This window comes from Achroia grisella, unplaced genomic scaffold (assembly GCF_030625045.1).
Source record: "Achroia grisella isolate CSIRO2021 unplaced genomic scaffold, CSIRO_AGI_Agris_v1 utg5201, whole genome shotgun sequence".
Lineage (NCBI taxonomy): Eukaryota > Metazoa > Arthropoda > Insecta > Lepidoptera > Pyralidae > Achroia > Achroia grisella.
In genome coordinates, this window is record NW_026712911.1 from 639,476 (window position 1) to 655,666 (window position 16,191).

The 16,191-nt window shown below is 31.6% G+C and overlaps 1 protein-coding gene across 1 annotated transcript in view; it reads left to right on the forward strand.

Moving 5' to 3' along the window:
• Nucleotides 1–16,191, forward strand: part of LOC131847311 (dorsal-ventral patterning protein Sog) — a 92,975-nt gene that overhangs the window by 39,046 nt on the left and 37,738 nt on the right. The window contains exons 2-3 of the mRNA XM_059196857.1: nucleotides 9,347–9,450; nucleotides 10,381–10,513. Coding sequence (XP_059052840.1) covers nucleotides 9,347–9,450; nucleotides 10,381–10,513 — 237 coding nt within the window. The remainder of the gene's footprint in view (nucleotides 1–9,346; nucleotides 9,451–10,380; nucleotides 10,514–16,191) is intronic.

The following is a 16,191-nucleotide window of genomic DNA, read 5'->3' on the forward strand; positions in this document are numbered from 1 at the left end:
TGCCGACTCGTTCACTTGTATTATGTGTGAAATTATTATTGCAATATGAAAAAATGTATAGCATCATAATGGTCTGTTTGACTATGTAACACTATGTTATCTGTGGTTTGACTTAAGTTCTTGAATCCGTTGTATTTTTATAGTATAGTTTTTTTTTCAACCTATTAGGTGCACTGTGCATTAATTAGCACGATTTACAGAAAGAAGAGAAACATAAATTATAAACCATTTGTAAATAAATTTACTTTTTATATATTTTTTTATTACTTTGAAAAAAGAAAATGTTGCGATAGAAGAAGAATCACAATTAGCAAGAAGGCAAAAACAGACAGAAGTTTATATAAATTTTATGCTGCTAAATATGAATGCTATATTCTGGGAAGCCAAATAGTTAGTCGTAATTTTGACGAAAATCAAATATTGGGTAACAAGAAAATGATTTAATGTGATAATATTTTTTATTTTATCTACACTGTTATTAATGTGTCTTGAGAAATCTGGCCTACAGTCGAGACATTAATAACTATAATATCATCAAAACAGAGAAACCAAGTACCTTCAGTATGTAATTTGCTTTACGTTATTTATCTACAAATATGTTTTAGTAGTGATTCGTTTATAGAGCAATGCACGTATATACAGTGCACTCAATCTAATGTTAATCTATAGGAATAATGAAAAAATAAAGTTTATTCCACTGCCTTTCTTCTAGGACGACTTCTTTTAATAAGTAGTATGTTAATATTATTATTGTGTACTTATATATTTAATTAAAATATTATTCTAATCGCAACCTACATATAAAAATAAAGTATAAAACATTATTCAACTTAATATTGGCTACAAGCATATTTTTTGCTATAAGTCCAAATTATAGAAGTGTAAGTATTATTACAAAGTTCCGTATGCCTGCCATAAGTATGACAAAACATTAATAATAATATTTTCTTACCATATAGCCTCTTTGGTTTACCCATTGGTATATGCCAATGTAGTCCATTTTATGTTTCATCTTATGTACAAGTTAAATGTGTAATATAAAATTATTTTATTTATTTATATAACATATATTCATATATTTCTTATTTCTATTTCTCTATCCACCCTAAGGTAGTCTGGAAGAGATTGCTTTGCGATATGATCGCCTTTTGTATATTTTTTATTTAATTTATTTTGTTGTTCTGTATTTGGTGCAATAAAGAGTATCTATAAATAAAAAATAAAATTATGTCACCCATAATATTATATTGAAATTAGTGGATTTGTACCAAGTTTAATTATATACCAGAAAATATGACGATCTAATATCATAATTATCTAATTTGTGACCGGTTTCTGTATATTTATAGATAGAACTTTGACATTTGAAATGACAGAAAAATTGTTTTCTTTATCTGTTTTTAACTCTAGGGCATAATATATTCTATATTAATTTAATTATTGAAAAGACTTGTTGAACCGGAAATGTGAATTCACTTAATACCTATTTAGAGAAGTAGTATTAAATGAATTCATGTTTCCGGTATGTGTATATCTGCTTGGTTTAGCTAATGATATTTGCGAATGAGATGAAAGGAGATTGAATATTAAAGAAAATACTCAGTAAGGACACACAGTAAATGAGCTGATATTTAGCATCTTTTTCACCCGATGCCGGACATATTAAATATATCACGTGATCAAGAAATATTATTTGAATTTGTTTTTATGAGGTGCAACTGTACGATACTCTCATTCTCCAAGTATTCGTAGAATTATATCCAATAAATTATATGCGATATTTTTGTTGAGTAAGTTGGCTCTCGTCCACTATGGGCCTCTGGCCACCATTATCTCACGCAATAATAAGTCGTTAAGCATCGAAATCATTTCACTCGTAATATAATGCGTTAATGAAATTTATAGAAATAACGCACAATCTACATGCCTACGCATGCCTCCCGATATGGTTTCAATGTAATTTTACGGATACCTTGTACCACTTAAACTGTCTACAGCTCGTAAAACTGTCTCAATATAAGTCTTCCGAAAGTTATAATAAGTGAATAAAGTTCACACTGGCGGTCGATAAAATGATCAATAAGGAAACCGAGTGATTTGTATGATTTTTATGGTTTCTACTAATTGGTTTGACAACGTAAATGGCCTTTACGTTGCCTTCTTGCATTTTAATCAGTGTACACTGGAAATAATCATATATAAGTTGAATTATGGACATATAGAACGAGAAGAACCAGTCACAATTGCGACAAGCTGGCGCCGACCGGGCCAGTCAATGAAGTCTACAATAATAAATAAAAGTTGAGGGAAACGAGCCTCTATTAATACACAGACGTGCTGCTTCGTCCATACCATACTTCATCCATGTCCATACCGGCCCACTGTTGTATTTATGACCTCTCGCTATTTTGTTAGTATATCACACACTACTTGTTTAATACAAATGCGTCTTATTATGATTAATTCTCGAAATCTAATATTAGATGTATTATAATATGTAGTAACAATAGTTATATTAATATCCAATGCAACGATAGAGGTAACACAGTTAGGTAGGTCATGACACTAACATATTAGAAGGATATAGCATATTATAGAGATACGCTTAATAGTTGGTGTCTTTATAGCAGTGGCCTTTCTTTATAAGAAGTTAACCATTTGGATATATTTATTTATTAGATAAATATATTTCTAGAAAATAAAAAGAAATAATAGTACAGAGTATTTTTAAAAACAGTCCTAAACTTCTTTTTTAAGTGAAAGAGTGACATCTAGATATTTACCTGGATAATACTATTAGTAAGACTATTTCAAGATTTAATTAAATCGTCTGTTAGGTATATATATTTTGTTTTCAGAATTGTGACTTTACATAATACTGGTGTGGTTATTAAAAAAAATATATATATATATATTTCCTGCATTTTATTGCCATCAGAGCTAAGAGTTAAGATAAAATAAAGTTAACTTCAACTGATAAATACTAAAAGCTTAATACTTAACTATATGTAGGTATCTTGTGAATTGATAATTCTACTTATCATGTACTGACGTGCCCATAAAGGGTGTAAACTGATTCGTAAAACGAGGTCACCTAATGACATAAGTAAACTCAAACTCTATTTAGCCAAAAGTAATTAATCAATCTGGTAATTGGAGATATGCGTCTGTGCTGTTAAGTTACCTACTAACACATTCATATTTAATTTATATAGGTATTAATTTCATAATTATTCGATTGAGTGTAGTGTCTTGGTTATTTAATATCGCGACATAAGAGCACAAATATAAACTATGCCAATGAACTCTTTTGTAAAGTTTTAAGAAACCTTTAACCTAAAAGTAAGAGGCTTTCCCTTACTATTCCACTATAATATGTTTTTTTAAATATTAGCTTTGTAGGCAGAGTGTCACTTTAACTACTAAGCCTACAATTGTATAGTCTAAGTGGTATAATATCCCCGACAATACCCATTTTTCAGTTCACTTAATTGATTGGAAAGTATTTATATCATAAAATAAATTATAAATAAATTCAATTCTTTTCAAATAATACCATTCTCATTTTTATTATAAAAATGCAATTTGGTGACGCTATGAGTCCTGTAAACCTATAGTTATTTCTAAATAAGAAGTTTTTTTTTTAATTACGTATATTGCCAATATATTAATTCCTTAAATTATATATTAGTAACAAGTACAAACGTAGTAACTTCTTATTATATCAGAAAAGAAATTGTAGATAGCTGTATAAATGTTAATGAGTTTTGTGAATTGAAGAGGAAGGCGGTCTGGCATATGGCGCCGACGTCAATGCCGACAACCTTACTCGTATATTCCGTGTATGCAAGTTATCGGTAAAGTTCACAATGTTAAAACAATCGTATCGGGTTACCTTGGTCACCTGCACATAGCTATAATTTATTTAATAATATTGCACATTGTCCCAAAATAATCAGAAAACGTAATCAATAAATACATTTTAATTAAATCTTGTTCTTTAATTGACTATGTATTGAAGAAAAATGTTTACTCGGTTGTTATTATTTGTAACTTTTTTAACCATCTAAGGGTTATTATAATCAACGGGGATTGTTTTTGTATTGATTGGTTTTAATATTTTATATAACATTGATTTCATCTGGAATAGAACTAATTTTGTGAGCAAATTTTATCAATTTTTTTTCTAAAAAATAAAATCGTTCTACATGTAAGAATCTGTCTATTGGAGTGATTATATCTCTGTTAGCTATGAGTGAATCTGGCATGACGCCGCGATGTCATAACACACAGATTACAATTACAAACGTTTAAAAATGTTTAAGTATAAAAAAAAGGTTTGGAATATAGGTATATCACGCAATATAAACATTACATTGAGAATACCAACGAGTAAAACCCCTCCTATTTCTTTTGCATATAAAAAGTTTATTTGTATTCAGTTATCATACAGACTTGAAGTTGTATTGAATTGTTTGTGCATGTTAAAATAGCTTGATAATGATTGGCAACGGTACCCTGTGATCTCTCTTATAAAAATGTATAGGCACAGTTGATTCATTCAAGTGAATATTTAAATCTTATATGCGGCAATAATTCTTATTATTAACATCGATAGACACCTGTTGATGATATTTGATATGGCTACACTTTACATAATACCTGCTACCTCGCCACATCAACACCACACCTGGCTTAAGAACCATTTACACTAGTCTGAATCCCACAATCGGTGTTTTGACACACCAGTTGGGAAATATCAGTGGTTATTAGTTTTTGAAGTATGCCAAAATGAAGATATCTACTATATGACCATAATGCACCGAGTTGACGATTAAACTTAAGTGAAAAGTGGTAACGGCGTTATATATCCCTTATTACCGTGATATGTATTTTATAGGATTATTTCATAGTTACTAAATGAATGTTAGGGTGATAAAAAATCGATGAACATTACTTAAACATTAAATAAAATGGTCGGAAAAAGTAGTCATTTATTTTCGTGAAACCTACTTTTGTACCATTGTTTTACCCACATTTTATATAAATATATAATACATGCATTTATAAAATAGTACTTGAAGTTAAATTACTAATAGTACCTGAAGTTAAATTATTAAAAATATTGACTTTTAGAATTCAGAAATATTACATTAATAAATCCAGTGTCCAGGTAAGAAACTACATAATTTTTACGTTGTAACACAAAATATTAGAAGACAATGGTATAATTGTTTTCAGAATTTTTACTAAAATCTGTAAGTACAAATTTTCAATGATTCTAATATGTTTTGAAATAAATAGTAGTAAATATTCAGTGTTATATGTAATATAAGAAAATAATTGACATCAATCAATGTATTTATATATATGAATTATATAATTACTTGACAAAATCTTATATATATAATTCTCGTGTCACAGTTTTCGTTCCCATACTCTTCCGAAACGGCTTGACTGATTCTCATGAAATTTTGTGAGCGTATTGAGTAGAGCTGAGAATCGGCCAACATGTAAATAACAATTGCGTAGTGATCATTATGATCCGCACAGAACGATCGGAATTGAAAAAAAATAATGGTTGATCTAAATCGTTTAATCCACGTCAAACGGAAGATTGCGGCAAATATATCAGTTGAACACGTCGCTACCGACGCACCCGCTATGTAATACGCTATGACTCGCAAGCTCCGAGGACGTGTAGACGACAGATCATGTGTCAACTACTTTTTGTGCTCGCTGAGCAGATCAAAAGAGTCGTCACGTGCGGTTACTACATCATGCATATAATCTCTTTGGCTCCCACTCATGATGTCCCGACATGAACCACGTTTCAAACGATGTAAGCTAGCCAATACCGTCAAAATGTCCTGCTTAAGGCTAAATTCGGAGTGAACAATTTATACGTGCGGCCCACGCGCGCTGAAATACGGCGCTCGCCTCTTTCAACCCTTTTATGCTGAGGATTTATTGACACGACTTATGCTTCAATAAGCCGATCATATACTTGTGGCCGGTGGATGTGTAAGTAACTCATACTTATCATGATCTATGACACAATGTAACCTCGAGGCCTACTGCACCACGCCACGCTTCACAGATTACAAATTATATTACAGCTTCTAGCGACGCGCTCCGGCTCTGCATGACACCAAAGTATCACAATAGACATATTACTTTCTAAAATATAATAGTATCAAAATCATTAGCCCAATTTAGAAGAACTAAAAGCGCACAGACTTAGCATTGCGTAGTTTCTGCCGGTATTCCGGTATACCATGAATCCTGCATGGTATTTTCTTATTTTTTTGTAATTTATATTTTTATAAGTAAAGTATTAAATAATTTCATTTAATAAAATGGTAACTATACAGTGATTACATATTCCGTAAAGAGATCTTGAAAAAAGCGTAAGTCTGGCGTCACCAATTTTTAGTTCCCTAGCAAAGCGTATTTGGATTTGTGCCAAAGTTTCTGAGAAAACGGGAGAAGGTTACGCGATGTCCCTTGCTTTATATGCCTAAATTGTGTCAAATATTATATTCTCATATATTTTTCGGATTTAAAAAGATTCGAGCAAAGTAGGTGTGTAGTAAAGTCTGGCAATGTTCAAATAGCAGATTGAGCGGGAGTGGCAATGATGACGTTTTCTTGGCACTACGTTATGTTAAGGAAAACAGTTCGTAATATGGTTATCTGGAAAAAATCGGTCGTATATTTGTAATATCACTATTGTATGACCTGTAGTTGTTAAGTAGAACACATACTAAGTTATAGCAGGGAGCAATATGCGTTGTGATTGTTGCATCCTAATCTGGACGCCGGCGCCCGTCACCCTTCTTCCTTATTATGGCTGACATGCCGACAGAGCGCAGACATGAATTTAAATAGATGCCTCGATTGCAACTACATTCCGTGTCAATTTTTAGGCATAATTCGCAAAGTGCCATAAATAATTGATATAAATTTTGCTGAGTACCAAAATTACAGTGTGTGTGATATTTTCAAACAATGTGACGAGTTAGGGATTTCGCTATTAATATTGGTGAATGCTTTCATTAATCGATTCTAACAGAATGCACAGTTTATTATAGTTTATTTAACTAAATAGTTGTAGTTACACTAACTGTAAAATTTCAATATTTTGATAGAGATATTCAGTGGATTACGTATACAGTTGTAGATATAATTTACTTCGTTCCGATTGCAGTTGCACGTTACATACACACTGTTACTTAGCAACAATACTTATTTTAAATGTGATGGATTATACTTTTTCTACTTCAATCAATGTGCCTAATACGGTCCCTTAATCCATTACATTTAAGACATTCTCCATCTCTACATTTAAATAACATACATAATATAAAACAATATACAGAAGAGTAAACAATAGAACTACTAGCAAAAAACATATCCAAAATTAAATCTGTTAAAATACTAATAATTTCTGTTGGACCTATACCGCCCTGATAGAGATATTCAGTGGATTACGTATACAGTTGTAAATATAATTTACTTCGTTCCGATTGCAGTTGCACGTTACATACAAACTGTTACTTAGCAACAATACTTATTTTAAATGTGATGGATTATACTTTTTCTACTTCAATCAATGTGCCTAATATATTTATTAGTTAAAACTACATAATAATTCCTGATATAAAAGTAAATTTCCAATACTTTCTGGACTGACCTATGACATAATACACCAGAATCATAAAAAAACTACTATATTCAATATCAGAGCAAATAAGACAACTTGCAGCGTCAAATATATTTACTTGTGTGCGGGGTAGAATACGCCTGCTACAACATTGAATTTAACCTATATAAATAAGTAGTGTTCAAGTACAGCAAGAGACGACTAACATAAAGATCAATATGTTCTCACGCAACATGTCTCAATCGTTATCAGTGCACTCGTGGTGTGAGGTTAATTAAATAGTTACGAGAGGCAGATAACAGTGACGCCTATTTATAGAGGCCAGGCCACGTTATCGACCTGAAGCATCTGATAGCCAACCTATCTACAACACCTAGGTACTCATTTGTTTTCTTTTTAATCTATGTAGTTCATATAAATATTTTTTAAATTACTCACAGTAAAGTGAAATTAATATCGTCTACAAAATATTTGCAAACTTGATAGCCGTAGTTTAGTAAAATGGTAATCTTAAGAACACACAATCAGGAAGAAAATGAAATTATATAGTCACTGGTTAAGTAGTGTACTTTTCAAAGCCTACTTTTTAAAAGACATGTCTTATTTTACTAATATTAAAAACATATAAATATGAATGATTAAGTCTAAGGATTTCGGCACACTGAATTTATATATACAAATCAACAATTTATCATAAGATTTAAAATACAGTTACGTAAAATGTAAGAAAAATATATTTCAGGACAAAGTCAATTTAATGGTATACTTCGATGAGATTGAAACTAGACAAGAGTTAGTAAAACAAATATATGTTTTACCAAGGATAAGATATATTCCTAGTAAAACTAAAATTATATTTTAATTTTTAGTTCAATTAAATCAATACACTTTTAATTCTGAATTGCATACATATAACTTATAAATGAAAATATCGAAAGATTTCTATTTGCTTTGCTCTTATAACGACTCGATAATGATAATTTTATACACGTGTAGTGTAATACTGGTATTTACTTCATTCGATTTAAGAGGGCCGACCCCATGAAAGTAATATCAATTGCTATCTATCAATTTCAAACAAGATACTGAATGATTATTTAATAAAAATCCGGTCAAGTGCAAGTGGGATTGCATACCGAAGACTTCGTACAAATAATGTAAACATGTTTTTATTAGTTTGATAAGTCATGAGTTGATATAAGACAATTTATTTAAATATAAATAAATTATAACTATAATAAATGCTTTTAAATTATGTTATTTAAGTTAAATAATTAATTTCTCGGTTAGAAGTAACGCTTTTCACATACTATAATAATTATTCTTTTTTCAGTTTTATTTATACTAACTAAAATTTATATAGGTATATACGTTGTTGGGACGTATTAATATTTAACTAGCGGCCCATACCGACTTCGCAAGGGTGAATATTTTTTACACTATTGATGATTTTTATGACAATAAATATATTTTGCGTTACTCAGGGATAACAGTCTAATGCTGATATAATATTTGTAATCAATCCATTACTTTCTCAGTTTATTCGTTAAATATACAAAAACACAAACCTCTCCTCACTATATATATATATTAGTGTAGAATATGGATACTTATACTCCGTAACAGTTTATATTTTGTTTGTTATATTTATTTCCATGTTTTAATTTTGTTTTGTTGCAGAATGTCAGTTTGGCAAGCAACCGAAGGAGCTGGGCTCTTCGTGGTATGCCGACCTGGGTCCTCCTTTCGGCGTCATGTACTGCATCATATGTGAGTGTTTACCGGTACGTATTCTCCACATTATTGTATTTTTCATTTTATATATTAATTTTTATTATTTAATCATATTTCTCAATACGTATTTTTTTTATTTTGAATGGCAACAAAGACAACTCTATCTAATGGTAAGCGATAACCGTCACCTATGTACATGAACAATACTACGGACATCACGTTATCATGTGACACCCGTCATACCACTTATTCCAGAGGTTTTAGATGTCTTGTCTCTTATCCTAATTTAATTTTCATTTGTAATTAATAAACTCAATAAAGGAAATAAACTCTAGAAAGATACATTATCAGCCCGTAACATATGTACCTATATTTGATTTAAAAAATTAGATATCTCTTTAATATTTGTACTTATATACGTACGAAGTCGGGGCGAGACGATAGTATTTTTTATTCTTTTTGACAATTTTGTGACGCAATAAATGTATGTTATTTATAAAAACTTAATAGTCATGACATACCTAAGAAGAGAAAAATACACGATCTGTCCGGATAATACTGGATTGAACAGCGCAATATTGATGTCAATGTAATAGAAATATCTGCATATTTTTATTAGTATAATGCATATTGTTTGTTTGTCATATAATAATGTGTCAATAATGGACGTAAAATAAATTTCAACAAGACTCAGAATAAATTTTACCTTCTTTACAAGCTTAACCGATATGGTATTTTTTATTATGTTCGTAATTGATGTGTGAAAAAGCTCTATAAGACAAAATATGTATAAGATAAATATTGAAAATTTAGGGCATATAGATGGTATTTATCTATATATTGATCTGTAGTTTGTCATAAATTGCATTCTTGTGAATACAGATTGTTCACATTCGAAAATATAATTTTAATTATATTCAAAACAAAACTCGTGCGTTACTTTGAAGAATTTGAAAAATATTACTTTATTTAATTTGTAGGTGCAAAAAAAACGCAGGATGGTGGCGAAAGTCCACTGCCGTAATATAAAGAATGAATGTCCCGTACCATCGTGCGACTCACCTGTGCTACTACCCGGCAGGTGTTGCAAGACCTGCCCCGGAGATGTCAACTGTGAGTACTAATTATATTGAAATATATTTAGGTAATTATATTGTAATTCTTAATACTATTCATAATCCATAACACAAGTTCTATTTAGTTTAGGACTAGACGAGTCTGTGTGAATTGTCCTGGGTTATTATTATTAAGAGGTGTATTTCGTCCACTTATGTGGAATTCCGTGGATTTATTAGCTCTCTTTACAATTTTTTTTTGCAGTTGCGTGTATCATTTTTAACATCTGTACATGATAGCATCATCCAGTAACTAATATAGATTGTGAATCGGATACTATTAATGATGTACGGCGGAGAAGATTAAACGTTTAATTAAGTAAACAGAACCGCTACAACCACATGTTGTTTTCTAGAATCTTTCGACATTATTATCAAAAACTTCATGATAAATTAACATGTAGACTAATTACCACCGGCGATTCACTTCCGCAGAACGGCGATATCTATTGCTAACTATCTTCGTTGTATTCACTGTCATCTTGAAAGTTAGTTTCTATGCTGAATAGGTAAATGTTTGATTAGTTTTTTTATATCATTGAAATGGCAAACTGATCTGATGATAAGTCTATAGTATATAGTATCTGACGGTACATGAACAGTGGACATAACATTATCATTACACCACCATGGACCACTCATACGTTGCCATTGCAGAGAACTAAGAGGTCATGCCTTTTATTATGTAATTTTACTGTCTAATCACACCCTACAACCGAAACACATCTTATAAAGCAAGTTGCTTGGCGACTGAAATAGTTGAAACTGAGACGCAGACGACTTTGATGATGGTATTGGGCTTCGCCAGTGGTAACGAAATATCAGCGCTACAGGTTTAGTTGTAACTTTATAATGCGTTGGATTACTATTCTTCTTTGCGGCATATAAAGATACTTCTATTTTTCTATTTGTATATTTATTTTGTCTGTTTATACGTACACACACAGTTAATAAAGAGAGAATAAAGAAATTTTCTGTCTATCTATTCATCAAATGCATCCACTGACTGTATACCAGTGAAGGACAATAGGTCACCCTTCATCGAATTCATCTGGAATTAACATACATACACTGCTCCCTCCCGCCCTAGTATGATTAGTAGTAACAGGGAGGATAAGTAAACTGATTAAAATTAACAGTTATGCAATCGTATTGAAATTGATTTTCTCAAATGATGTTTATAAAATCGAAAACCTATAAACGTTAATCAGTTATGGTTAAAAATTGTTATTCATTATGGAACAAAGCCGCTGTATATTGTATGCTGCATCTACAGGGGGCAGGCAGGCAGGCAGTAACAGTGTTAAACACTTGTATATACTTATGCATATACTGAGGTCTCTCTGCTATTGCGTAAGCGTCAGTCTGACGAAGATAGATCTAATATAAAATATTAAAGTCACAAATGTCCAAATCAATACTCTAAAATAGATGATGTCACGCCTTTTTTGGTTGTAGGTTACATGATATGCGAGTAATGAACGGGAACGTTTTATTAGAAGCTAATAAACACATCCATTAAACATTGTTTCTACATTTTGGTGTCTCGGCAGCATTAGCAAGTCAGTGCCGCCTCGATTGTATTGGAAACATAGTGAACGAACATATGAACGAACAGGTTAGTGACTCACAGGCCATCTGTCGCGAAAACTATCTACACATGTGGAAATCGAATGAACGACATATAACTTTATGTGGTTTTATATGTATGCTTCTTGAGTGTCTGCTATTAATATGCCATTTTCGGCTGACCTGTTTCGATCGTGTAATATGACACTATGTCCATTAAAACTATATACATAAACAATAGCTGGAATTATATATGACAATGAATTCGGTAGTGAATATTTAATAATCTTTACATAATATTAGCCGCCGCTGTAGTTCAGCAATAGATTAGAAAAGTGATTCAAATGAAAGTTTTGTCGTACATCCATGTGAAGCCGGGACGGGTCGCTAGTTCTGTATAAAAGATGCTCATACTACTGATCACCTTATTCATAAAAAAATAAAAAGTAATAATAATGTAGTTTGGTTAAAAGTTGAAATTGAATGGCTTTGAAATTTCAGGATTTGGAGCCATAATATATTTGTCTTCCGGTATGGCGACGCATGAGTGATATCATAGATGACCGTAGTTTATTCATGTATTTAGGCGATGGTTACCGCTTGCCATCAGCTGTGCCGTTAGCTTTTGTTGCCATTAACATTATATATAAAAAAAATGATATGGGACTATTTCGTTCTTTAAAACTATAATATTTTTTCTCAAATTACATACAAAGTGATTTAACACTCAAGTACTTAAATGAATACGTAGGAAATTTTGTTTTCTATTGTTAAGGTGATAAAACCTTATCATAATAACATCGAAGATTACATTAAATAATTTTAGTAATTTCTGTCTTAATTTATCGCATGTGTATTTTTTATTAGGGTCGTCCATCATTGCCTTAAGTAGGCATATCTTTTTTGCGGTATCGGCAAACATGCAGTCTTTAAAAGGTAATTGCGGAATGTAAGAAAGTATGCGTATGCGATGTGACAGGAACTGGCGATGACAAATGACAGTTGACTGGCGAGCTGTGGCTCCCACGACTCTCATCAATATACATTAAGTATAATACCTATAGTGGATTGTTCGTTTGTCCTGTGGATTCACATTTGACTAACTTGCACATCGTTGCATGAACTACCAATTCTGAAATCAGTTATATGTGTTGAGATCAAAATGGGATTAAAGATATTTTATATAGATTATCCAAATAGTGCTGAATATGTATTAAATTTTCATACAGCTATGTTTGTATAAATGTTACGAGAAATTTACTCAAGAACTACTTTAGAATTAGAGTATCGTTAAAAATCAATACTTGTTTGGAATCTAAATACAGGGTCTAATATTGCATTTCCTACAATAGCGGTGTGGAAGGGTAGACTTTATATAGTAGAGATTTTTCGGCATACATGATATTATTTGTTGATATCACAGAATAGCATAGAGAAAGCTGAGACCTCGATTGTAAAACGCAAATGACTTAAGGCCGTAGCCCAAACGACGACGTCGCCGACACCGCGTCTGCCTGCTGCGTTCAGTCATTAGGACTATATCGAGAGCATTACAATGGCATTACTCAGATGCACCGGGCGGTGGTGCAGAAATGGCACGCGCTGGTGCACCCCCCTGCGCCCGCGCCGCCCGCTGCTGCAAATAGCTGCTGGTGTTAGTTATTCCGGGCGCGGCCGTCGACCCGCCGCCGCGACGCCGTCTGCGCGCCTTTTTAGCGAACACAACTTACAACACAGAATTTTTTTGCGAACGAATATCGACGATGTCAACGTACGCACTTTTTACATTTCTTAACTCATTTTTGGAGTCTGCGGGAAATGCTCATAAGAATTGATGACTCATAGTATGCACCGTTTTGAACATTACTTGCTGCAACCCGTCCCGACATCACATGGGTATAATTGTAGCAGAATTCAAATATTTTTGGAAATAAACATTAATTTGTTAGCCTGTAGTATGGGAAGCTATAGTATATAGTATATTTCTATAGGATAAATAAAATCGGTTCACTTAATCGAGTTTCTTGTGTTTAGGTATATAGATTATAAACTATAGCATAATATCTTTCAATTTCATTATAAATATCAGGTAAGATGAAGCAGATATAAATCATATTAATGCAATGAGATCTATAAGGAGTATTGTTGTTTGAAATGGTACTTGTGATATTCATAGATATTTTCTAACAAAATACGACATGAATGAATAAACACTTGCTACAGTGTATAAACCTTTACGTTTGGACACAGCGGAACTGAAAGGCGACCATAAAGTCTATCTGAGGCTCGTAACTATAAAATGCATCAAATCTGATTCACTGTTTTGCCTTTGTGAGAATGCTAGTTGGCCGTCTGCCGGCCGCTTGCCGTAATATTATAGTTTATCGTGCTTTTAATAAATCTCCAGTGCCATACGAAGATTGTAAAATGTATGATTTTTAATTGAAACCCCGCCAGGTGTTGCGGTAATAAAACTTAAATGAATTTCATGCTTGTAGAAGAGTCACGGTTTGTCGGCGATATGATATAGTATCTATTATTATAATTATAGTTGATTAACTTAACACAGTGTAAAAAATACTAGATTACTTATTTTTTATTCTATTTAAGTACTGCAAGCGCTATTTCACTTAATGATATTTACATACTTTATGTAAATAGATTTACTTTATGTAATACTTCAAACTTTAGAATTACTTTTTGCAATACTTCACACCAATTATGTAACCATAAACTTAACTTGTTTTCTTAACATAAGAAATCAGCACAGTAAATCATAATGGTAAAACTGTTCCTGGAAAGTTGAAAGTAGATTGTAATCACACTGCAAAATATATATTCAATTACGACAATGAAAGCTTACTTTCATATGAAATATTTTTATATTCTGCCATTAACATTTTAATGTTTCTGTAAAAAAACATACCTAATGCTAACTGTATTATTAGGCGACACTTTGCCATCAACCATGTCATTATAAACGTATATGTAATTTAGGTATAGAAATTATCCAAAATAAATCTAATTTAATACTAAGATCTAAGTAATATAAATAATATAAATCTTACTATTAAAGTAAAATAAAATAAAATAAAATAAAATAAAATAAAATAATAAGTAATTAAATTAAACTTTTAAAAAAAATTGTGTTCTTCTACGTAAACATGACCTTATTTAGGGACTACTAGATAGATATACGCTCTATACCACGTTGCATTCCAATATATAATATATACCCTGCGATATATATATATATATATATTGTGGTCATATTAAGGGTTGTGTTTATCATAATATCGACAGCTGACAATACCTAAACCCCTAACAATACACTCGGTATATATGGGGAAAATATATGAGGAACTACCTTCAGTCTTTGAGCCATCGCATCACAACACACCACCACCCTAATAAATATTTTTTGCATTAAATATTAACATAAAAGGTTGATTTTCAACGCTAAGTGAATTTTTATGTTCATGTTTGTAATTTAAGTAATCAGCAATCTTTCTTCAGCATTGCAATACATGTAAAGTATTTTTCAAATCCGATTTTAGCGTTCAAAACAAACCATCTAAGAGACAAAGTTTCAGTTTTATGTATTAGAATACGAGTATATATTTCAAAGGCATTGTAGTGTTAACGAAGCCGTAGAACATGTGAAGGTTTGCTGCGTGCGTTCACGGTCCATCGCACGGCGTTGCTCTCGGGTTCTGTCGACCAGTCGATCACGAGTGTATCTAATTTGGTGTACTGCATGTGCCTGCAAGGAATTTGTTTTGAGCCCGTTGCTGATGTTTTATTTTTTTCAGTTCGATGTCTCGCTTTCACAATACTTAGAACATATATTTTGCTGCATAATTTAATTTTCAATTTATCTTACTTTAAAAACTACAGATTCTTTTTATGTTTCATTATTAGTACATCTTTTTAATGGGGTTTTCTCTTGTATTCTATTCATAATAGAGCAAAGTAAAGTATAATTGCACTTTTTTTCCCAAAAGAAAAGACGTAAATGAGAAACTATATAACTCATAAAGTGATTGTTGAACCGACATATTAGGGTAAATAGAACATTTTACATAGATGAGTGTTGGACCTAAAGGC